This window comes from Chiloscyllium plagiosum, unplaced genomic scaffold, assembly GCF_037043375.1.
Source record: "Chiloscyllium plagiosum isolate Xiang-an unplaced genomic scaffold, Cpla_swu_hap1 HiC_scaffold_1, whole genome shotgun sequence".
Taxonomy (NCBI): Eukaryota; Metazoa; Chordata; class Chondrichthyes; order Orectolobiformes; family Hemiscylliidae; genus Chiloscyllium; species Chiloscyllium plagiosum.
The window spans coordinates 116,207,368-116,233,923 of NW_028270139.1; the positions used below are offsets into that span (position 1 = coordinate 116,207,368).

Sequence of the window (26,556 nt, forward strand, 5' to 3'; positions counted from 1 at the left end):
TAGTTCAGTTAATGCTGTCAATTCAGCTTTTAACTTCATAATTTCCTGCCTCAACATAGAGGCATCTCCCGAACTGAGTCCCTGCTCATGTTTCAGGAGGGCTAATTCAGCTTCAGCTTTTTGGCGCTTGTCTGACTGTTGTCTACAAGCCGCCGCACAGGCCCACATCCTCCGCTGTACCCCAGGCAAGGGGTTCTTCGGCAGGACTGGGATCCTCTCAAGGGTGGACAGCAGCGACCCTGGGGTTCCTACGCCCTCGGCCTCCCAGTTCTCCGGTCGCCCCCCACCATTTCTCAAACAAACTGCCACGCCATGCCACGGTCCATGCCATCCCGGGACGGTCGGGACCTCCACAGTTTGTTCCTCTGGTTTCTTAGCCTTTTTCCAAAACATTGTTCTGTATCAAAATCTTTCCTCAATTGCGATTGATCCTGCCGGCTACGCCAAAATGTTTTAAAAAATTCTCAAGGTCAAGGACCAGGCTCGCAGGAAAGTAGTCTGACACAGAACAAACAGCCAAGAGGCGAGTCTGCTAGAATATAAGTGTTTTATTCCCCGCAGCGTCGCCACAACCAGGTCTCGTACTTACAACGGGTCTGGTTTATACTCACTCTACGTGTTACCGGAACTGGGAGCCGTCAGTTCTCGTAGAGCGGTTGCCAACAACCCACGCTCGGCGGTTAAACGCAACCCCGGAGCAGACTCTACCGAACTGGAGACTTTTCCAGCTGATATACTCTTTTCGAGATCTAAACATTCATGTGAACAGCAGAGCAAGGCTGAAAAACACATTCCATTCTGGTCACATACAGATAAGAAGATTCACACGGGAAGGTGTATAATAAGATTCACACGGGACTAAGTGACACCTTCCATTTTCGGTTAGATTCACACATGTATTGGGACACAATTTTAACCCTTTCACCACATGAGCACAGACGAGAAACGATAGTCAGAGTCTGAAACGTTCTCCCCTAAGCCCTCTGCATAACATCCTTGGAAATCTGGGTAATTTTCTCGTACTTGGAATTCTGAATGTTGAAGTTTTTAAAAGCTAATTATTTAACTTCAAAACAGACAAACGTTTAACTTTGACTTCTAAACTTGTAGTTAACATTTTTAAAATACACACATATACGATATGTTTAAATCTCATATTTTCATCTCAGCCCTCAGGAGGTCTTCTATCTTTCTCTCCAGTTACATGTTGGTGTAATTCTGGGATCTCCTGATTGCGTGGGGCAGCCTGCCTTGCAGTGGAGCCTGTCACCTCAGAGTCTTTGCCAAGCAACCCAGAGTCATTAGTGGCTAGAAAGGCCAAGCATTGCGAGTGCGGCCTGCCCACATAGATGCATCCTCATTGGCTTGAACTCTCACAGGTTTGAGGCATGTGGGAGATTAGAAATGTAGTTTCTTTAGGTGGGGGAGGAAGTGTTGTGGGGAGAGGGGAAGGGGAACATTATACAAACGGTCACGGAATTCTTGTAGCATGTAGCATGCTTAAGACTAAAATTTTAACGAATATAGAGGATTTTGTTTAAGAAATAGTTTTAAACTAAGAAATAACTTTAAAGTGTTGTAGTTGACCACAAAAGAAGCAGTAGAGGCATTTCACAATAAAGCTTATAGTATGATAAGAGAAACTGGATAAAAGAACAAGCTGTAACAAACAAGGAACAAAGAATGCAGACATACAAGGACATCAGGATGGCCAGATAAGAAAATAACTAGAGAAAAAAACAAGTGAGGTAATCGGTTTATGATAGGATGGGAAAAGGGAGGCGTGATTCCGCAACTTGCAAACTGAATAAGAATGCTTACATGCTTTGTTTTTGCGCCCATTTTTGCTTGATTGCAGAGGCGTCCGGTACTTGCAAGGCCGTAATAAATTGTTCTTGTTTTCAAGGCTTTGTCTCAGGCTGATTTGTGAGTGAGTTCTGTTTCTCACAAGACAGCAGGGTTGAGGTGGATGGCCCAGCCGATAGGAGATTTTGATGGGATGCCTGAATGTGGTTCCTCCTCGGACTAGGTAGCTGCTGGCATTTTGTGAGAAAGGGATACCTGAAGTGAGGTCAAACTCCCTCACAGCTGTTGTTGCTGAGTGCCAATGGTTAGAGCAAAGGAGTCAAGGTCTGTGCATGTATCCAGTTCTAATATGTTATCATCTAAATGAACGAATTCTCATGTCTGTATTTAAATTGAATATTTTAAAAATGTCTTATCACACATTTGTTTATATTCTTGGATTATTTTATTTTCGAAATCGATATTTTTCTATATAAAGCTGTGTTTAGTCCCATCTAGCCCATCATACATAATTGAAAATCCTATTCAAGAAGATCAGAAGGTGAGTGAATGATTCTGTCAAGCAGATATGTGGGACCTACTCCATGGTGGACCTCTGCATCATTGGATTTGAGAAGAGTGAGAGGTGATTAGATTGAAGTTGATAAGGACCTGAATTGTCTGGACAAGAGTAGACATGGAAAGGATGCTTACTGTTATAGGCGAGTCCAGAATTAGGGGACACTGTTTGAAAATTAGCAGTTCCCCTTTTAGCATGGATATGAGGCCAATTTCATTTCTCTCATTGGGTTGTGGAACTTTAAAATTCTCCTCCTCAGAAGACAGTAGAAGCAGAGTCATTGATTATTATTAAGTCAGATTCTTATTAGGCAAAGAAATCAAAGGTTATTGGGGTAGGTGGGCATCTGTGTGAGAGACGATTTTGGTACAAACAACTGAGATGTGCATGACCCCAAAGTCTAAGGGGAATAAGAGCCATAGGGGTAGGGTAAAACATGCTTCTCTATAATAAAGGACGAGACATCTGCTGCTACGGATTGATAAGACCACTCACACAGACAGAGTAGAAAAACAAGTCCTTGATTGATAAGACCACTAACTCTGACAGAGAAGAATAAGTCCTTGACTGATAAGACTACAGGGTAGAAAAACAACTCGGGAGACATCTGCTGCAGACTTTGTGATAAGGGTGCAGAATGGAAAAATACTGACGGTTTAGAATGTGAACCTCGTGACTCTTTAGAGCCAAAGAGGGGAGGGACTTGTGCTGTATTTAATGAGAAACTTTGTTAGCCTCGGCGCGCCTTTTTCTCAGAAGGGTGCCCAACTCTGCAGACTTGCTAATAAAACTTTGTTTTCCTGAATTTGTCTAGAGCGATTATTGAGAAGCGATTTTCGTTTCTAACAAACTTGGGGGCTCGTCCGATCAACACTCCGGCCGCGATGGGGGCTGAGGAAGGACATCGGAGAAGGTGCACCCTGCCGAGTTCGGCAGTCCCTGATTCCTTGCTTGTCGCCCCGCGCGGCTTGAGCGAGTGATATCCGGAAGGCTCAGGAAAACAAAGGAGGGGTGTGGTCGAGGCAGTGGGGACGGTTAACGATCGAGTAATTTCGGTGCACCGAACCCAGGTAAGAACAGACTTGCGGGAACCGTCTTTCCGGAGGACTGGGGACCTGCGGAGTGCCTGTAGATTTTTCTACAGAGACGTGGGACTCAGGAATCTAGAGACCGGGGCTCGTCTGTGCGAGATTTTGCAGAGACCGTGTTTGCGGAGGAACGTGGACCTACGGGGTGCCTGTGATCTGTTTCACAGAGACGTAGGACACAGGAATCCAAAGACCGGGGGTGCCTGCAAAGGGACCTGGGCGATCACGGGACTGGAGGTCCGGGAATTGGTTAAATAGTGATAGATTATTACGGGACAATACAGGAAACAGTCCTCGGCAATGGGAAATATGGGATCCAAGGCGAATAAGGGAAAGGTAAGCTTGAACGTGGACAATGAAAAATACCCCGGGGTACCTGACGACAGTCCGTTAGGAATAATGTTAAATAATTGGGATCAGGGTAGGGAAAAAGGAAAATCTAGAAAGAAGATGGTGAATACTGTCGAACGTGGTCCCAAAAACCTATTCAGGGAGACTCAGTGTGGTGGCCTAAATTCGGCACTGACGAAGACTGGGTCCGGCAAGCTCTAATTTTATATGTCAATTCGAAACCTAATGTTACTCGGGAGGAAAGTGATTACGCCCTTTGTTGGCTACCGGTCACACTATCTTGCAAAATGAAGGTAACCAATGAAGACTCGAAAGGGCAGAGAGAATGGGAACCTTTAGATCACTTACCGCCGCCCTACGTGACCCCGTCTGCCCCGCAAAATAGTCCTTTGGGTGGCGACGATTCAGGGGAAGGGGAAGAAAACGGGGACGGTTAACGATCGAGTAATTTCGGTGCACCGAACCCAAGCTGATCTCAAGCTGAAAAGAGTCACAGACAAAACTCTGTCCCGATTGCAAGAATGAATCCACTCCGGGAAGTGCCCATGGGAGGCGCGGAAGGAGGGACGGGATATGTGAACGTCCCCTTAACGAGTACTGAAGTACGGAATTACAAGAGGGAGATGAAGGGCCTACTGGAGGACCCCATGGGCCTGGCTGAACAATTAGATTAGTTCCTGGGGCCAAATACTTACACGTGGGATGAGATGTATTCCATCATGGGAACATTGTTCTCTAGCCAGGAGCGACAGATGATACGACAAGCTGCGCGGTTGGTCTGGGAGAGAGAGGGAGGAACAGGAGGGGAGCAGAAATTTCCCCTCACCGACCCCGGGTGGGATAAGCAAACGGAAGAAGGACGACGCAACATGAGGCACATGCGGGAATATTGGATAAAAGGAATAAGGCAGGCAGCCCCGAAGGGGCACAATTTTACCAGGGCCTTTGGGAATCATCAAAACCCGGAGGAAACCCCTACAGACTTCCTAGACAGGATTAGGAAGAACTTGCAGCAGTTCGCTGGGGTGGACCCTGAGACGGAAGTGGGACAACAACTCATACGGGTAGAGTTTGTATCAAAAGCCTGGCCGGACATACGAAAGAAGTTAGAGAAAATGGATGATTGGGATAGTAGACCTCTAAGTGAACTACTACGGGAGGCGCAAAAGGTGTTTGTGAGAAGGGACAATGAGAAGCAAAAGAAGGCGACAAAGATAATGATGCAGACGGTGCAACAAGTGACAGCTGGAAGGAGGGAAAAGGGGGAGCCGTGGCAGGAACCGGAAAGGGGAGAGTCGTGGCAAGAGCAGAGGAAAAGAGGACCGTGGCCGGAACAAAGGAAGGGTGGAGGAACTCAAGGCCGCGACAGGGAAACGAGGAGGATACTCAGATGTTACTACTGTAATGAAGAGGTACATTTTAAGCGAGAGTGCCCCCGCTACAGGCGGGAAGTGCGGTCGTACGCCCTGATGGAGGAAGATTAGGGAGGTCGGGGGTTCCTACCCTTGGGGCAAAAGGACTATCGACAGGAACCCCTGGTAAACTTGAAAGTAGGGCCCCAAGGGTCGGAGATCACATTTATGGTGGACTCGGGAGCCGAAAGATCAAGTATAATCCAAATACCCCCCGGCGCCCGAGCAGGAAGAACAGTTATGGGGGTATCTGGCATTGGAGGAAAGACATTGCAAGTCCCAGTAGTGGAGGACGTGGAAATTAGGTATGAAAACAGAACTACTAAACGAGACCTCCTTCTACTGCCATCGGCGGGGTTTAATTTGTTAGGAAGAGACTTGCAGGTCAAACTAGGGATCGGAACGGTACCAAGTAACGGGGAAATGGTGGTAAGGTTGTTCGCCCTCACCGGAGAAGATGATCAACAAATAGACCCGGGAGTATGGTACCGAGAGGGGAACAGAAGGGGTCTAAATATCAAACCTCTCCAAATCACCATGTTACCAGGAAGAGGCCCGGTAAGAAGGAAACAGTACCCGATTGCTATGGAAGGACGGGAAGGGTTACAATCTGTGATAGAAAGATTAATCACAGATGGACTACTGGAGGAATGTATGTCCCCTTTCAATACTCCAATACTCCCTGTGAGGAAGCCGGATGGGACGTATAGGCTGGTGCAAGACTTGCGGGGGTTGAATGAAGTAGTCCAGGCTAGATACCCGGTGGTACCCAATCCCTACACGTTAATGAGTAAAAGTCCCCCCGAACATGAATGGTTCAGCGTAATAGATCTGAAGGATGCCTTCTGGAGTTGCCCCCTTGGCGAAGAAAGTCGGAACCTTTTTGCATTTGAATGGGAGGATCCCTTCACAGGACGAAAGCGACAGTTAAGATGGACAGTCTTGCCGCAGGGATTCACGGAGTCATCCAACTTGTTTGGACAAATACTGGAGCAGATCTTAGGAGGATTTCGGTGTAACGCGGAGAATCAATTGCTCCAATATGTCGATGATCTCTTACTCTCAGGACCAAGAGAAGAGGAGGTACGAGCAGACACCGTTGCCCTGCTGAACTTCCTGGGGAAACAGGGCCTACGCGTCTCCAGGACAAAACTCCAGTTTGTGGAGCAAGAAGTAAGATATCTGGGCCATCAGGTCAGTAAGGGGCATCGCTGTATCACGCCAGAACGAATATCGGGGATTACGGGTATGCCAATACCCAGGACGAAGAAGGAAATCAGACAATTCCTGGGGCTAGTAGGGTACTGCCGGATATGGATTGAAAGTTACACCACTCTAGTAAAGTTTTTGTACGACAAACTGGGACAAGAAGAACAAAAGCTGGACTGGTCAGATGAGGAGGAGCAGCGATTTAATATTATTAAAAATAAACTGATCCGAGCTCCGGTATTGGCTTTACCCACCCTGAAGGAACCGTTCCAGTTATATGTTAATAGCGCCGGCGGAATTGCCCAAGGTGTGCTTACCCAGCTGCGGGCAGGGAAACGTCAGCCGGTTGCATTTTTGTCAAAAATGTTAGACCCAGTGTCACATGGATGGCCGACCTGTATACACGCAGTGGCAGCTATGGCAATGTTAGTAGAAGAGGCCCGGAAACTTACCTTTGGAGGAAGAATCACAGTATACTCCCCACATTCGGTTAGTACCATACTGGCTCAAAAGGCTCACCGCTGGTTAACAGACTCTCGCATCCTGAAGTATGAGACGATTTTGATGACCGGAGACGATCTCAATTTTGCAAAAGATCTCAGTTGCAACCCTGCCCAGTTTCTATACGGACGTCCTGCAGATGGGGAACAGGAGCATGATTGTGTGGAATTTGTAGACTTACAGACCAAAAGCCGAGAGGACCTGCAAGAGGCCCCGCTGGGTGAAGGACAGGAACTGTTCATCGACGGGTCCTCCCGGTGCATCAGTGGGGTACGGTACAGTGGCTATGCTGTCGTAGATGGTGCAACGAGACGGTCGATCGAGTCCGGACGACTGCCCGGGAAGTGGTCAGCCCAATCCTGTGAGTTGTATGCCCTCCAGAGGGCCCTGAAGTTGTTGGAAGGGAAAGTGGGGACCATATATACTGACTCAAAGTATGCATACGGAATCGTTTTTACTTTCGGGAAAATCTGGAAAGAGCGACGATTGATAACTTCCCGGGGAAAAGAATTAGCTCATGAACAAATGATCAGCCTAACGTTGGAAGCCCTGGCGTTGCCTACAGAACTCGCAGTAGTCCATGTACCCAGTCACCAGAAGGGGTCGACACCGGAAGCGGTGGGAAACCGGCTGGCAGATGAGGAAGCCAAGCGGGCAGCGGTCGAAAAACCCGTCCAATTATTAACATTAATACCGTTGAGGGAAGGGCTCGCTAAACAACCCGTCTTCACCCAGGGGGAGATTGATAAAATGGATCAATTGGGTGCCCGGCTAGAAACTAACGGGAAGTGGACGGTTCCTGATGGGAGACAAGTACTGAACAAACAGATCACCCGGAGTATTCTGCACCGATTACACCATCAGACCCACTGGGGGGTGCAAGCCATGTGTGACACAATCTTGAGAGACTATGTATGCAGGGGGATATACACGTTAGCCCAACAAGAAATAGTCGGATGCCCCACTTGTCAACGTATTAACAAGAAAACCATGCGTTCTATGCCAGCTGGTGGTCAGCCCCTCGCAATTAGGCCATTCCAGAGGATCCAAATTGACTTTACAGACTTACCCCCAGTACAGAGATGGAAGTATCTGCTAGTAATAGTAGACCATTTCACTCACTGGGTAGAGGCTTTCCCAACCGCCAAAGCCGATGCACCAACCGTGGCCCGACTCGAGAACATAATCCCGAGATATGGCATAATGGAATCTATCGACTCAGACTGCGGGACACATTTTGTTTCTAGACTACACCATTTGATCTGTACTGCCCTGGGTATCCAATGGAAATTCCATGCACCCTGGCATCCCCAGAGCTCGGGTCGAGTTGAGAGAATGAATGGCACGCTCAAGACCCAATTGACTAAGCTGATGTTAGAAACTAAGTTACCATGGCCAAAGTGCCTTCCCATTGCCCTATTGAGAATACGTACAACACCTCGCCGGGATATCGGGGTCTCCCCCTATGAGATGCTGTTCGGATTACCATATTGGAGTAAGGTTGATGGGTGTCCCACTCTACAAGGGGGAGATGTATTTGTCAGAGACTATTTACTGGCCTTATCCCTTTCTTTTGCAGAACTCCGGAGGAAGGGTCTCCTGGCTCAGACTCCGCCGCTCGACTTCCTCTTGCATAAGGTGGAGCCCGGAGATTGGGTACTTGTAAAGACCTGGAAGGCCGAAAAGCTCCAGCCACAGTGGGAAGGACCGTTCCTGGTCCTGTTAACAACTGAAGCCGCTGTTCGGACGAAAGAAAAAGGGTGGGCCCACGCATCGAGGATAAAGGGGCCTATTCCGCCAGAAGGAGAGAGCACTTGGACATGCGGGCCAGGGGACAAGCCGTTGGTGGTAAAGCTGAAAAGACAGCAACAATGAACTCTACCTGGACTGTATTGGTGGGGATATTGATCAGTTTACTCCTGTATGTGGGGGAGGGCGAGGGGAGATGTGACAAATTTCGGACTACGGTGAGGCTTGGGAGTCAGATCTACTCGGGATCATTTGTGTCTCACTCCCATGTGAACGATCGGTGTTACGATGTGAATGCACGGCAAGAATGTTGGGAGGGTGGAAAACCCTATTATCAAGTGTATAATAAAGGGTACGGTGGCAAAGTCCATGGATGCCCTAAAAATGACCGCTGGGTGTGTGTTAACAAAGATGGGCAGTGGGGCCTACCCTCCGTGTTGCTCAGAGAGCAGGTGGACAGAGTCAAGGAGACCAGAGTACAGAACACTGAACGGAAGTTAGAGAAAGAGCACGACCGTCAGAAAACGGTCGTTGTCTCTAAAGTGCCATCTATATACAAAGAGGTAGAAGAGAAGATTGAGCTCCCTGATGTAACACAAAACCTGTTTATTGATCTCACCTCTAGGATTGCCACTGTTTTAAATGTTAGCAATTGCTGGGTTTGTGGGGGGCCACATATGTCAGAACAATGGCCGTGGTCTGGTCAAAGCTTAGACATATGGGAATTGCTTCAATACAATTGGACACATGTCAACGAAAGGAAAAGCCAGGGGTGGAGACTGACGAATAGCCCTGAGGGCCAGTTATGTGTTGAAGGCAAGGGGACCATGGAGGTAGGAATTAGTCCCTGTCAGAGTGTATTGAATGCCACCACACAAGTATGGTGGCCTGAGAATATTACTTGGTACATTGCAAACCGAGATCATCAAAATTGCGTTCGGTTACGTACTGATTCTTCCTCTTACGAGCTAAGTGCTGACCCTTCTGATGGCATGAAGAGAGTCTGGACCGGTGGTTGTCAGGGAAATCAATGCTCGGACGCTCCTGTTAAGACTCTGCCAGATTCTGGTAAGAGAGTGTGGAGCGGTGGTTGTCAGGGGAATCAATGCTGGGATAATCCTGTCCAGACTCTGCCACGGGGCCAAGAATCCGAATACTGGAATTGCAGTGGTCCTGGTCCTTATGAGGCCGTCCCTTGGGTAAAGGAGCTGTGGGATGACGTTGTGAGGCAGGGAGGGCCTGCTGCAGATGGCCTATTTTGGATATGCGGTAATCAGGCATATTCCAAACTGCCCATGGGATGGGCTGGAGTATGCTTCCTGGGTCTAATACGACCTGAATTCTTCCTATTACCCCGGGAGGAAGGCGATGATTTGGGAGTTAAACTCTTTGACTCCCTGCGTAGGTCGCCAAGGGATATCCAAGTCGGTGATTGGGGGCATGAGTGGCCACCGGCCCATATTATGGAATACTATGGGCCTGCTACGTGGGCACAGGACGGATCATGGGGATACCGTACTCCTATCTATATGTTGAATCGAATTATCAGACTCCAAGCAGTCGGAGAGGTCATTACTAACCTGGCCCTGGAGTTGCTGGCTATGCAGCAGAATCAGATGAGGGCTGCTATATACCAAAACCAGCTTGCCTTGGATTATCTGTTGGCCTCGGAAGGGGGCGTGTGCGGGAAGTTTAACCTGACGAACTGCTGTCTGAAAATTGACGATAATGGTAAAGCGGTTTTGAAGATTTCCGATGAAATTCGGAAATTGGCCCATGTGCCGGTACAATCCTGGCGTCCTCTTGGTGGCATCGGATGGTGGGATGGTCTCCTAGGTGGTAGTTGGTGGCGTACGGCGTTACTGATGGCTGGGGGGGGCGTAATGCTTCTACTCATCTTACCCTGCCTGACCCCCTGTGTTCAATCTTTAATCCAGAAAAATATTTCCCAACTCCAGGCAGTGGCGGTACCCCAACATGGAACGCAGGAACTTAAGGTGCTGTTGCTGCGAAAGACCAAGGATTTCCCGGGCCCTTGATGGGAGGAGGCTTATCTTTGTCATGCACATCTTAAAAAAAAAGGGTGGAATTGGGAGAGACGATTTTGGTACAAACAACTGAGATGTGCATGACCCCAAAGTCTAAGGGGAATAAGAGCCATAGGGGTAGGGTAAAACATGCTTCTCTATAATAAAGGACGAGACATCTGCTGCTACGGATTGATAAGACCACTCACACAGACAGAGTAGAAAAACAAGTCCTTGATTGATAAGACCACTAACTCTGACAGAGAAGAATAAGTCCTTGACTGATAAGACTACAGGGTAGAAAAACAACTCGGGAGACATCTGCTGCAGACTTTGTGATAAGGGTGCAGAATGGAAAAATACTGACGGTTTAGAATGTGAACCTCGTGACTCTTTAGAGCCAAAGAGGGGAGGGACTTGTGCTGTATTTAATGAGAAACTTTGTTAGCCTCGGCGTGCCTTTTTCTCAGAAGGGTGCCCAACTCTGCAGACTTGCTAATAAAACTTTGTTTTCCTGAATTTGTCTAGAGCGATTATTGAGAAGCGATTTTCGTTTCTAACAATCTGGAATCCAGAACACAAACAGATCAGCCATGATCTTATTGAATGGCAGAGCAAGCTCGAAGATTTTAACAGTCGTTTTCTGCTCCAAATGCTTAATGTTTGTCAAGAGTGCATATGATTAGATGAGATTCCCTACTGTGTGGAAACAGGCCCTTCGGCCCAACCTGTCCACACCGACCCGCCGAAGAATAATCCACCCAGACCCATTTCCCCTCTGACTAATGCATGTAACACTATGGGCAATTTAACATGGCCAATTCACCTGACCTGCACATCTTTGGACTGTGGGAGGAAACCGGAGCACCCAGAGGAAACCCACGCAGACACGGGGAGAATGTGCAAACTCTACACAGACAGTTGCCCGAGGCTGGAATCGAACCTGGAACCCTGGTGCAGTGAGCCACCGTGCCGCCCATTATATGCCCATAATTTTATAAGACACAGGAACAGAATTAGGCCATATGAGCTAAGGAAGTTAGAAAGCCACAAAATAATAAGTTCCATTTTTACTTCTTTTTCATGACATATTGGGAACATAAGGGTTAAGCATTCCACTGTTAAAAGGACTCACTGCAGAATCGATTGCATGACTGTCCCCTTGCAGAATGAAACAGGACATCACAGCAGGGGGGCTGGCTGACTCCCAGAGAAGAGAATCTTCTAGAGCCACACATGTGGATTTCACTTGCAGCCTCAGGCAAAGGTGTTTGCCCTCCTGGACAAGACTGATAGCCTTGGCCATAGCCTTATTAACTGCCTCCTGTTCCCATTATCATGCTTCCCCTACCTATTAACATGAGCATGTGAATCCAACCATGAGAACAAAGCAAAGTCCTTCTGCTTAAATCCCTATCCATCAACATACGATTATGAAGAATACGATAACCAGTCCCTATAAACCATTCACTAGCTATCACAGGAAATCAGCAATCACTGGGCATTGTAAAATTGCAATTACCTGTCTTAAACAATGTAACGGCAATCAACCATGTGACTTGTCGACCTCTGTATTATCCCTAAAAAATATCCTGCTTTTGTGTGTGGAGCAGAGATTCGTTGAGAAGTGCCACCACAAGTAGGCTATCTGACTCCTTTGGTGTCACTGAGAATCTCTCACTGGCTATCCGATAATAAAGCATCTACCGTTGTACTGAAACCTGTGCCATCTGGATTTGTGGAAAAATTGCTTCAACAGAGCCTATTCAGCCTTCTCCACGATTTGATCATGACTAATATGTTTCTCAACCCCATTCTCCTGCCTTCTCCCCATAACCATTGAACCTCCTACTCATCAAGAACCTATTTATCTTGGTTTTGGCCTCCACAGCCCTCTGCAGCAATGAATTCCACAGATTCACCACCCTCTGCCAAAGAAATTCTTCCTCATCTCAGTTCTAAAGGGTTGTCCCTTCACTCTGAGGCTGTGCCCTCAAGTCCTAGTGTCTTCCACTAGTGGAAACACCTTCCCCATGTCGACGCTAGACAGACCTCATCCTCAGAATCATTCTTCTCTGGAACCCCTGCAAGACCAGCACATGCTTCCTTAGATACAGGGCCCAAAACTGCTCACAAAATTCCAAAATCTGATCTGATCAGAGACTTACTCAGTCTCAGCAGTACATCTCTGCTCTTGTATTCTAGCTCTGTTGAAATGAATACAAACATTGCAATTACCTTCCCAACTACCAACTGAACCTGCAGGTCAACCTTTAAAGAATTCTGAACTTTGACTCCCAAGTCCCTTTATGCCATCAAGAAATAGTGTTATGTATGACCTATGGCTTTGTAATTATCAAAGAAAATTGCGTAAGTTAACATGAAATCATGTTTTCATTGCTATTTTGTAGCACAGCTCAATACTTTATTAAAATTGGCCCATAAACCATTTGTTCAGAGATTCCACAACTTCAGGCTAAGCTGTGAAGATCAGTATTACATAACTGTACTTTGTGCATTGAAGATAATGCCTTTTTGCCTATTGCTTTCTGCAGTTTCCCTTCAATTCAATATTCCTCTGCTCCACATTTTCTATGCCAAAAATGTTGTTGTGGTAAATTCAGTTTTGCAGCTTTACCAACTTTAATCAGTGGGTATTCAATTTGAATCGATGGCAGTGCTGGGTTGGAGGAGGAAATATACCCACTGAATGTAGTGGAAAGGCACATACACAGATCAGGTATTCACCGTGAATTCAAACTAGATTTGAGTCAGCATTTTGGAAAACACCTGCCTTTGCCATCTCTATTCCTGTAGAGCAGCAGTAAATTAATAATGCTGTATACTGGAGAATGGCACCATTTATCCTGGCAACTGCCATGCTCCTATGCATTGAACTTCTGGATAATGGGTGAACTTTAAATCTCTACTAATAATATTTGCCAGTTAAGATAGGAAATATGCTGATATCCATCCTTGCTCATAATTTAGAGTAAGGTCAGGATTACTCCAGTTGCTTCAAGTGAATGAATGCAGAAAAAAGAGAATAGGGCAGAAGAATACTGACTGAAGAGTTGGTACAGGAGGAAGGGTTTTAAATTCCTGGATCATGGTACATTCCTGGGAATTGTTGTATGTCTATAAGTAGGATAGTCTGCAGCTCAACTAGAATGGGGCTAATATCTTTACAAGAAGGTTTGCTAGTGCTGCAAGTTTAAACTAGTTCATAAGGGATAAGAGGCACAGTACCTTAGTGCAATAGCAACCCAGCACAGCTTTGAAAAAGAACCAAGTCAGAGCAAGTTCAGTCATATTGAGTCTCAAGGAAGTAAGGTGGGATCGAATGGACTCTACTTTAGTGCCAGGAATTTTAGAGGTAAACAGATGAATTAAGGATATGATTGATATGTGGAACTGCGATGTTGTTACCATCACAGAGACATGGTTGAGAGAAGGATAAATTTGTCAGCTCGTCTTTCTGGAATGTAGGATCTTCAGACAGGACAGGTGAGGGAGCAGAAGTAGAGGTGGTGTCACATTATTAGTCAGTGAGCCAGTTTCTACAAGGAGGAATGAATCTTGGAAAGATCATCAAATGAGGCTTTGTGGGTAGACATTAGGAATAAGAAGGGGGCAGTCACACTGTTGGGAATGTATCATAGAATCCCAAACACTCAGGTGTACTAAGCATTTCTTCATCAAGAGTGGTTGACAGTGAGGAGGAAGGCCTTAGGTCCTAGGAAGATTTAGATTGGTTATATATATTGGTTAGTTTGACAGATCAGTGACAAATGGAATTTAAACCTGATGAATGTGGCGTGGTTGACTTTGGAAGAAGCAACAAGACAAGGGAGTATTTAATGAATGGCAGGAGACTAGGGAGCTCAGAGAAACACAAGGATTTTGGGGTGCTTACCCATAGATCCCTGATGGTGGCAGGACAGTTTAATAGGGTAGTTAAAAAGGCATAAGGAATGTTTGCCTTTATTAGTCAAGGCATGGATTAAAAGAGCAAGGAAGTTATGCTGGAGTTGTACACATTTTGGTTCGGCCACAGCTGAAGACCTGTGTGCAGCTCTAGTCACCATATTCTCGGAAAGCTGTGATTGCACTGGTGGGTTGGGGTGCAGTGACGCAGAGGAGATTCACAAGGATATTGCATGAGATGGAGCCTTTCAATTATGAAGAGAGGCTTGATAAGCTCAGGTTGTTTTCTTTGGAGAAGAGAAATTTGAGGAGGTACCTGATAGATGTGCATAAAACTGTAAGGGGCATGGACAGGATGAACAGAAAGAAGCTGTTCTCCTTAGAAAGAGGATCAAGCATGAGGGGAAACACTTTTAAAGAGAAAAGCAGGAGATTTCAAGGGTGCTTGAGCAAAGAAATCTTTTCAAACAGAGATTGCTGGGATTCTGGAATGCGCTGTTTGGAGGGTAGTTGAGGTGGGTAACCTCTTGACCTTTAAAAAAGTACTTGGATTAACACTTGAAGTGCCACAACATTTAAGGCTACAGTCCTAATGTGGAAAAGAGTAACTAGTATAGGTAGTAGCATATTTATTTTGGGCCAAAGGGCCTCTTCTGAACTGTATGATTCCACGAAGCTTATGATACCATGTTCAATATTTAATAAATGTCAATTTCATATTAAAACTGTAACAAACTCAGAAAAGTTAGCAGCTTCCAGATCAATCAGTAACTATTGATACAACACCTTACCAGTTGGACATGATAACCAGATCAGCAGATTTATTATCTGTAGCTTATTATCATTGCAAATCAGGACAGTATCTTGCTGATTAATCTCCTTTCCAACTGAGGTGCATAATAGCAATTCCCAAAATAATCATATTGTTGCTTTTTCTAAAATGATCCCCGGGTTCAGTGTGATCCAAAAGCTCAGAAAGAGTAAGTAATTAGAGCAAAGTTGGGAAAATCCATGATGATTAACACTGTTGAACATTGGCAAGCATCCTGTTCAGTGTTTTGTAAACTCAACATTATAATAAAAATCATCAATAGCATGCCTTTTATATTTAAATAATATTATTACACATTTTGATTTCATGTATGTGTTCAAAAGGGAGTTAGATGAGTTCCTGTGTGAGACGATAGCTCAATGTACAGAAAAGAGGTTGGATGAGATTTCTTGAACACGCGTTTTACACTATGTTCTAGAATTTTATTGTTGATTGAACTATATAAACTTGGATCCAAATAATAGACAACCCCCTTCAGCATATATAAAATGTATGTGACCAGTGTTCCATTTTGTTAGTGCATGGAACCATTTCCAGAAGTTTTTGCGTTGGAGGTAAGACTATAAAGCCATAATACTGTATATATGGTGCAGAACTACGCCATTACGTTGAATCTGCTCCACAATTTGATCATGACTGACATGTTTCTCAATCCCATTCTCCTGCTTCTCCTGATAACCTTTGATTCTCTTACCAATCAATAATCCATCTATCTCTTTCTTAACTACACTCGATGACTTGGCCTCCACAGATTCACCGCCCCCTGCCTGAAGGAACTTGTCCTCATCTCAAATCTAAAGTATTGCCCCTTCACTCTGAGGCCTTGGTTCACTCTGACTGCCTTTATTCCTGATGAAGGGCTTTTGCCCGAAACGTCAATATCAAAGCTCCTTGGATGCTGCCTGAATTGCTGTACTCTTCCAGCACCACTGATCCAGAATCTGGTTTCCAGCATCTGCAGTCATTGTTTTTACCTAGTTGATTTTAACCCTACTGTGAATCCTCTTGCAAGGATGCCTGCCTTGAAGAAGTTTTCCTCCTCTCTCTACAAGAATCTCAGGGAGTCCCTCTCCCACTGCAACTCCCAGGTCATTGCCTCTGCCCTGAAGCTCTTCAACCATGTTGTGAAACAAACTCGCTACCACAGCCACATTTGCTTCCTCAGTGCCTGCCTCCATAACCAACTCATCTCACACGGACTCCAGACCACCTTTAAACCAGCAGAGTTCGGAACCGAAAAGGACAAACAGTACAGACTACAGATTCAAAAACACCAGCAACAGTTCTCCTTCAAGATCCTCCGCTCCACGCTCGCAGCAATGCGCCGGCACCTAACCTCTCTACAGTCTGCCCTGCCTCAGCTGAGGGCCACACTCTCTTAGAATTGCAAAGGACCCACTCTGTACTACATCCTCAGGAGAATTCATAGTCTCAACAAACAGTATTTCAATTCCATCTCAAACATCAAAAACTGTAAGTACAACAAACTTTTATCCACCCACCTCCATAACCAGCACCCCTCAAACATTCCAGAAGATTCCCCTGGCCTCGGAACCAATTCTACTATTAGCCATGCAGCTGCCACCCCCACGCTGATTGATGATGTCACTTCCGCCCCCATCATGGCCACTCCCACAACCACTTCCACCCATCACAATTCCTCATGCATCACACGTGACATCACTTCCATCCCTCACATCATCACTGATGCCACATGCTCAGTGACTTCTGCCAGCCCTAGTGCCATTGTCACCACCACTTCCGCCCCCACCAACGCCACTCACCTGCATTCTGCTGACATGCCCCCCACAGACCCCACTGTCACTATCCCCACCCTCCAGAACCCCGAGGGGAACACTACCCCTGCTCATGACTCCACCCCCATTCCCCCCCACAATCACACCCACTCCAGTTACAGATTCCGCCCCCACTCCCATCTCTACACCTACACCAGATCCCAGCTCCCAGCCCTGCTGAGTTTTCACCATCCCCCCAGACCTCCCCCTCACTGAGGATGAACGATCAGTCCTCAGCAAAGGACTCACCTTCATCCTCCTCCGCCCACGCATCAATGAATTTAATACACGCCGTGACGTCGACAATTCTTCCGTCGCCTTCGCCTCTGAGCTTACTTTCACAATCAGGATTCCGGCCCACCTTCCGAGGACCCCTTCGCCCATCTCCAACACACTGCATCCACCTGGACACCCCGCGCTGGCCTATAACCTGCCCTCGACCTCTTCATTTCCAACTGCCACCAGGACATTAACCGCCTCAACCTGTCTATCCCCCCTCCCCCACTCCAACCTCTCACCCTCACAACGCTCAGCCCTCCAATCCCTCTGCTCCAATCCCAACCTCACCAACAAGTCAGTGGACAAAGGGGGCGCAGTGGTAGTCTGGCGCACTGACCTCTACACCGCTGAAGTCAAACATCAACTCGAGGACACCTCTTCCTACTGCCCCCTCGACCATGACCCCATCCCCCATCACCAAACCATCATCTCCCAGACCATACAGAACCTCATCACCTGAGGAGATCTCCCACCCACAGCTTACAACCTCATAGTCCGGGAACCCCGCACTGCCCGGTTCTACCTCCTTCCCAAGATCTACAAGCCTGACTACCCTGGCCGACCCATTGTCTCAGCATGCTCCTGCCCCACTGAAGTCATCTCTACCTACCTCGACATTGTCCTATCCCCCCTAGTCCAGGAACTCCCTACATACATTCGAGAAACCACTCACGCCCTCCACCTCCTCCAAGACTTCCGTTTCCCCGGCCCCCAAAGCCTCAGCTTCACCATGGATATCCAATCCCTCTACACCTCCATCCGCCATGACCAGGGCCTCCAAGCCCTCCATTTTATCCTCTCCAGATGTCCCCAACAGTACCCTTCCACCGACACTCTCGTTCGTTTGGCCGAACTGGTCCTCACCCTTAACAATTTCTCCTTTGAATCCTCCCACTTCCTCCAGACCAAAGGGGTAGCCATAGGCACACATATGGGCCCAAGCTATGCCTGTCTCTTTGTTGGCTACGTAGAGCAGTTGATCTTCCGTAATTACACCGGCACCACTCCCCACCTCTTCCTCCGCCACATTGATGACTGCATTGGCGCCACCTCGTGCTCCCGTGAGGAGGTTGAGCAATTCATCAACTTCACCAACACATTCCACCCTGACCTTAAATTTACCTGGAGAAAGTGAGGTCTGCAGATGCTGGAGATCAGAGCTGAAAATGTGTTGCTGGAAAAGCGCAGCAGGTCAGGCAGCATCCAGGGAACAGGAGAATCGACGTTTCGGGCATAAGCATTCCTGAAGAAGGGCTTATGCCCGAAACGTCGATTCTCCTGTTCCCTGGATGCTGCCTGACCTGCTGCGCTTTTCCAGCAACACATTTTCAGCTTAAATTTACCTGGACCATCTCTGACACCTCCCTCCCCTTCCTGGACCTCTCCATTTCCATTAATGATGACCGACTTGACACTGACATTTTTTACAAACCCACCGACTTCCACAGCTACCTGGATTACACCTCTTCCCACCCTACCTCTTGCAAAAATGCCATCCCATATTCCCAATTCCTCCGCCTCCACCGGATCTGCTCCCAGGAGGACCAGTTCCACCACAGAACACACCAGATGGCCTCCTTCTTTAGAGACCGCAATTTCCCTTCCCACGTGGTTAAAGATGCCCTCCAACGCATCTCGTCTACATCCCGCACCTCCGCCCTCAGACCCCACCCCTCCAACCGTAACAAGGACAGAATGCCCCTGATGCTTACCTTCCACCCTACAAACCTCCGCATAAACCAAATCATCCGCCGACATTTCCGCCACCTCCAAACAGACCCCACCACCAGGGATATATTTCCCTCCCCACCCCTTTCGGCCTTCCGCAAAGATCGTTCCCTCCGTGACTACCTGGTCAGGTCCACGCCCCCCTACAACCCATCCTCCCATCCTGGCACTTTCCCCTGCCACCGCAGGAACTGTAAAACCTGTGCCCACACCTCCTCCCTCACCTCTATCCAAGGCCCTAAAGGAGCCTTCCACATCCATCAAAGTTTTACTTGCACATCCACTAATATCATTTATTGTATCCGTTGCTCCTGATGCGGTCTCCTCTACATTGGGGAGACCAGTACCTCCTAGCAGAGCGCTTTAGGGAACATCTCTGGGACACCCGCACCAATCAACCACACCACCCCGTGGTCCAACATTTCAACTCCCCCTCCCACTCTGCCGAGGACATGGAGGTCCTGGGCCTCCTTCACCGCCGCTCCCTCACCACCAGACGCCTGGAGGAAGAACGTCTCATCTTCCGCCTCGGAACACTTCAACCCCAGGGCATCAATGTGGACTTCAACAGTTTCCTCATTTCCCCTTGCCCCACCTCACCCTAGTTCTAAACTTACAGCTCAGCACTGTCCCCATGACTTGTCCAGACTTGTCCTACCTGCCTATCTCCTTTTCCACCTATCCACTCCACCCTCTCCTTCCTGACCTATCACCTTCATCCCCTACCCCACTCACCCATTGTACTCTATGCTACTTTCTCCCCACCCCCACCCTCCTCTAGCTTATCTCTCCACGCTCCAGGCTCATTGCCTTTATTCCTGATGTAGGGCTTTTGCCCGAAACGTCGATTTCGAAGCTCCTTGGATGGTGCCTGAACTGCTGTGCTCTTCCAGCACCACTAATCCAGGCCTTGGTTCATTGTCTCCCCTATGAGCGGAAGCATCTTCTCCATATCCACTCAATCCAGGACTCTCAGTATTCTGTAAGTTTCAATCAAATTCTCCCTCATTCTTCTAAATGCCATCGAGTACAGATCCAGAGTCCTCAACTGCTCCTCGTATGATAAACCCTTTATTACTGGAATCATTTTTGCAACCTTCCTCTGAGCCCTCTCCAATGCCAGCACATCATTCCTTTGGCACAAGGCCCAAAACTGCTCACCAAATTCTAATGCAGTCTGACCACATTCTCAGCAGTACATCTCTGCTCATGTATTCTCATCCTCATGAAATGAAAGCTAACATTGCATTTGCCTTCCTAACTGCCAAGCAAGCCTGCATGTTAAGCTTAAGAGCATCCTGAACTTGGACTCTTTGTGTGCTTTAGACTTCAGAAGCCTTTCCCTGTTTCAGGAAGAGTCTATACTGCTGTTCTGCCTACTAAAGCACCTTTGAGATCTGAACCTAGGAATGCCTGTTAATTAGGAATGCACTTTAACCCACTGAGTCTCAGTGCCCCACAATATTACAGTTGCTACAATAAAGCTTACTGATATTGGTTTGTTGCCATGTTGCATACATTGAACAGACAGCTTTACAGCATATGTGTATGTTAGATGACAAGATTTCATGGTATTTTATTCAAATACTATTAGCACATCATAGGGTAATGAAGTATTTTGGTAATTTCATAATCAGTCTTCTCATCTGTAGCCTCTATTCTCTCTTACCATTCCAATGATCTCCAACTTAGAGATGTACAGCACGGAAACAGACCCTACTCTGTCCTTCATTGTTAATTATTAGTTAGCGATACTCTGATCATTGTACAAAGTTAAAAATCACACAACACCAGGCTATAGTCCAACAGGTTTAATTGGAAGCACACTAGCTTTCGAGCACCTCTATTAAACCTGTTGGACTATAACCCGGTATTGTGTGATTTTTAACTTTGTACACCCCAGTCCAACACCGGCATCTCCTGATCATTGTAGTAACGTTTCTCCAACTGTGTGTTGGCATGCTGAAATAAAGATCCATCATATAAGGGTCCAAATCTTCTGGTTAGTGTCAGAACCTCTCTTTCTAATGCTGACCAAACAAAAGCTTACTTACCTATCTCTGATTTTTCTGGCTGATCTTCAGAGGCAGGCCCCTACACATGATTTCTCGAGAGGAGAATGGAGCGAAATCACCATGAAGTCATGCCCAGCTCTTACGACACAAGCTGCTTTATCCTCCAAGATAAATTTTAAATGTTCCAGAACTTCTCACTGAGTTAATCTGAGTGTATGAGAAAATGGCTGAATGTGTACTTGTATAAGTTTGTAAGCGTGTTGAGTGGGTGAGACAGAGGAGGTAAGTGAGGTAAGTGAATGAGGAAGTGGGGTAGTGTGGTCAGTGATAAAGGGATAGTATAGGTGAGGTAAGTGGGTAAGGGATAAGGTGGATAGAATGGCATGTGATACAGGGTGGTGGATGAGTGGGTGGCAGGTAGAGTAAAAGCTAAGTAGTGTAGTAGGTGTTCAGTTGGCAGGGTGACAGTTGGCTAGGTTAACACTGAGTTAGAGTTTGAGACGTTTCCGGAAGGTCTATGGAGGACGGAATTGCCGAGCAATTCTGAAATTCCATTGGACAATTCCTACAGAGTCAGCGTATCAGGAATTCTGTCTGTCTCTGATCATCATGCAGTCTCTGAATGTCCACAAGCTGGATGGTCGAGCCCATTGTACATATTTACCTAATTAATTTCTTTAAAGAACCTGCAGAATTATGAAATATTTTATTTCTCTCAATCTTCCAATTCTAAATGTTGTCTTTCTGTATTAATTTAACACGAGCGATTAGATTAGATTACCTACAGTATGGAAACAGGCCCTTCAGCCCACCCAGTCCACACTGACCCATTTCCCTCTAACTAATGCACCTAACACTACGAGCAATTTAGTATAGCCAATTCACCTGACTTGCACATCTTTGGATTTTGGGAGGAAACCAGAGCACCTGGATAAAATTCACAGAAACAGTTACCTGAGCTGGAATTGAACTGGGGTCCTTGAGGTTGTGAGGTAGCAGTGCTAACCACTGAGCCACTGTGTTGCGATATCAACTGGGGAGTCTATTTTATAACTATCCAAATTTAATTTCAGTTCTGAGGAAGGGTTACTGGACCCAAAACATTAACTCTGATTTCTCTGCACAGATGCTGCCAGACCTGCAGAGCTTTTCCAGTAATTTCTGTTTTTGGTAACTTTATTGAAGTCAAGATTTAGCCCTTTGTTTTTTAAACTTCAAGTTTGTCATCATTTAAGTTTTTTTTCTGATGTACTTCATAGTTTCTTTTAGCTTACCAAAAAACATATGTTTCTCAATTAAAAGAAATCACAGATGCATTCAAGTGTCCTTGATATTATCTGGCTCAAGGGACCTTCAGCAAGTCTTCTTCGGAAATATTTCATGTTAAAATAGGTGAATGCTCAGAAAGGCATTCAACAAACAGGAATTAACAGAAGCGATGAATTCATGATGAAGTGCACCCATTGGGAAGTAATTCTCATGAGACTTCATTTTGTGGAATGTACAATTTGTGATTTTTGCATCTATTCATGCTAATTATCATTAATGTATTAATGGACACCAAGGGCTACATGCCCTCATTTTTACAAGACTGCCTCTTTAAATGCTATTACAGTTAGGAGTGCCAGTTTGCAGAATCTCCATAGGAATATTCATGACATTTCTTTACCTCTTTTTTAACATTTCCATCCTGATTAACTGCAAAGAAATGAATACCTGATTAAGTACCAACATCTCTTTAATGCCATACTGCATAATCCATGCTTTAATTCTTATTAATATTTCTATACAGTGATGCTTTATAAAGGTTACTTGTAATACTCATTTTGCAAATGCTATCTGGAATGCAAACTGTGATCTGTTTTAGTTAAATGATGATATTAAACTGAGCTCAAAGAGGTTAAGGAAATCTGTATAAAATTCATGTGAAAGAAGAGAAATGAATACCACTTTACATTATGTGATGCGTGCAATTTCAAGCACCATTTAATGACATATCTCCTGTAGTAACTCCATACATGTGTGCATATCTAGTCACACAAAATTACATCTCCATTACATGAGCAAAAACAAAAAAAAATGCTTCAGTTTTGAAGTTTAGGGCATTCATTTTATTATACTGTTTCAGCAGACTGTGCGATATATGAAAGAACAGTACTGAAATACAAAACAAGACCTACATTGGTTTGTAGGTCTATCTTCTCAGTGGGACTGAAATTCCAATTTCTGCTGGTCGCAAGAGGGAGATTGTGGTATTAAGGTCAAAAGTATTAATAGACCATTGATCAATGCTTAGTACTGTTGTGCCCTTCCTATACCATGAGAAAATGGATCAATGAATATTAGCAAAAATAAATCTCATTTTTTTTTGTTTGTAAAGGTCTTTTTAAGGTTGTTACTGAAGTACTTGTGCAACATTTCATAAAAGTATAATCCGATCTGTAGTTAGTGAGCTTAATGGTTCAGATGCCTTTTTCATGAGCCACGTTTTCTTATATTCTTGGGTCAATATAAATGACCTTCATAATTTTAGAATTTATTGGTTAATTGGCCTTCTCCAAAAATGTACACAATATTTGCTGTTGAGATTGGCTTTAATTGTTTTTACTTCAACAAACACTAGTAACTTATGACAGACTTTATTGAAAACAAAGTAACAAAATGTCAAGATTGATAGACAGAATTCATTTTTTTAAACAATGCATCAAGTTGTGAGTTTAATTTCCTTTTATTATAAATGCACATGTTGTACTTAGGATTTTAATGATACATATATCTACTACTCATGCAGCTTAATTTGACACACAAAAGCCACATTGTAATTTAGGTCGACTCCTATTGAAACAAATTTGGATCTTGCCTTGAGGAATTTTTTAAAGGTTGTCAACCCTGTGCTTTTATGTCTTAAGCCATCAAATTCCTTACAGGCAAATTACTTTATCTTTGTTATTTCAACAAAATTCTAAAGAGAACTGTAATTACATATTAATGCTGAGCACTAGATGACATCAAGCTTTTATGATGCATGTGATTAACATTGGTAGACAGTATCCTCCAGTTAAATGGAAAGTGTCTTGTCTGAGATGGGATGGAATGGCTGGGTCAACTTTCCATAACCTGGGAACTTTGAGACAGATGATGTGAATTTTTATTTCCTACATTATAAAACCACATAGGATACAGGGGGAGAATTAGGCCTTTCAACCCATCATGACTGCTCCAACTTTCGATTGTGGCTGATACGTTTCTCAACCCCATTTTCCTGCCTTCTCCCTGTGGCCCTTGATCTCCTTATTAATTGAGAACCTATCTACCACTGCCTGAAATACAATGACGTGGTCTCCACATCCTTCAGTGCAATGAGTTCCATAAATTCACTACACTCTAGCTGAAGAAATTTATTCTTATCTCAATTCTAATGAGTCGTCCCTTCATTCTGTTTCCTCAAGTCCTATCCTCTCCTACTAGTGGATATATCTTCTCCACATCCACTCTTTCCAGGACTCTCAGTATTCAGTAAGTTTCAATAAGATTCCCTCTCATCCTTCTAAACTCTATAACCTAGGGTCCTCAACCACTCCTCATATGATAAGTTTTTCATCCCCAGGATCATTCTTGTAAATCTCCTTGGGAACCCCTCCTTTGCCAACACATCGATCCTTAGATACTGGGCCCAAAACTGCTTACAATATTCCAATTGCAGTCTGACCAAAGCCTTATACAGCTTCAGCAGTACATCTCTGCTCTTGTATTCTAATTGTTCACTTACTGGCCACCACATATCAAGGCATCCAACAAAATCCGTAACTTTTAATGTAACATTTTGTTTGCTGATGGAAACTTACTCAAAAGGGGACAGAAAACGGATTCCACCTGAAATGTATTTGTGATTATCTAATGTTCTTCACAAATTTTAATGAAAAATAATCTCACTCAGACAACTTTTTTAAAAGTAATCATGAATTTATATTCTTACTCACGGGACCGTAGTCTTTTTCTGCATTATGCCATTATATCTGAACTTCTGCAAGTTGTTGACCTGTTTAGTATTAGTTGCTTTTGACTCCTAGGCTGATGAAAAGATATTCTTTTAATATTGTTATCAATGGAAATTATACTTAAATGATGTTATATGCAATTCTCTCCACATCTCTGTGATTAAAAAAACGGTTGCATATTCTGGATTTCTCACAAATCTTGACTGGCAGATGCTTTGATACATGGATTCTTAATGAGGGACAATAAGATAATGTTGAGTATGTGAAACATTGAACCGTGCAATGCCCACACTCCCTGTATTATAATGCACAAAGACTTTAGATCTGCATAATGCAATATGCTCAAGGCATGTAGCATGCTCCAGTGCAGTCAGCTAAGTCAGAGTAGTTGGAGCCTGGAGAATTTCTGCTTGCATGAGTCATTAAGCTGTAGAATGGAAGTATAAAATTAAGGCAAGGCAACCACTAGAGTGTTTGCAGCCCCACAAAGCCCATCTGAAATAAGCATTGAGGAAGAAGCCCATGTGAAGATGGAATAAAAGACATTCTGCTTCCTGGCTGATGAATAGTTGTCATCCCCACTAAGCCCCCTCAGTTGCCATTGTTCCAACTTGCTCACCGACAGCACAATATCATGCTTATTTAAAAAGGCAATTGGCAGCCCTTGCTCTCATATGAATCTAGGTCCACACATATTATTTTTCATAATTACACCCTCCCCACCAACTCAGTCTTTGTACCCAAACCATATTGTACTCCAAGCACTGAGAACACCAACCACAAAAATGGTCTAAAGAGCTGACTTTGCAATATTTATAAATTCAATAACATTTTGTTGAAGCCTCTAATAATGATAATGCTACATGGGACAAGTATTGTTCACCTCTGGTTGATGTATTTGCTTGAATTTATGATAGCACAATTTTAATTGCTATATGGTTTATTTGCACTAAATTTGAAATGATTCTATTTATCCCCAAATTACTTTTGCACAGTTGCACTAAGACTGAAATACATAATTAGAATTATCAGAACTCTCCAAAGGTTCTCCTCCCTAAAACACAGGTGTGGTAGTACCAGAAACAGAATGACCTCTGAGTGATTTTTGCTAACACAACTGTGTAGAGACGTAGAATGATTTAGCTTTGATATGGTTTCCAGAATCTGGACAGTAGAGAACCTCTACTACAAAAAGGATGTCACAAAGCTAATCCCTTTTTACCTAAAAACTGTTCCTTGACTCAAGGAGACTCCATCCTTGATTCATTTCAGAATGGCA

At 45.0% G+C, this 26,556-nt stretch overlaps 1 protein-coding gene across 1 annotated transcript in view; it reads left to right on the forward strand.

Annotated features, from left to right (window-relative positions):
- Positions 1-1,914: 1,914 nt before the first annotated feature.
- Positions 1,915-26,556, forward strand: part of LOC148152195 (uncharacterized) — a 44,010-nt gene continuing 19,368 nt past the window's right edge. Inside the window, exons 1-3 of the mRNA XM_087992476.1 lie at positions 1,915-2,130; positions 3,180-3,435; positions 8,506-10,266. Coding sequence (XP_087848602.1) covers positions 8,747-10,266 — 1,520 coding nt within the window. The 5' untranslated portion in view covers positions 1,915-2,130; positions 3,180-3,435; positions 8,506-8,746. The remainder of the gene's footprint in view (positions 2,131-3,179; positions 3,436-8,505; positions 10,267-26,556) is intronic.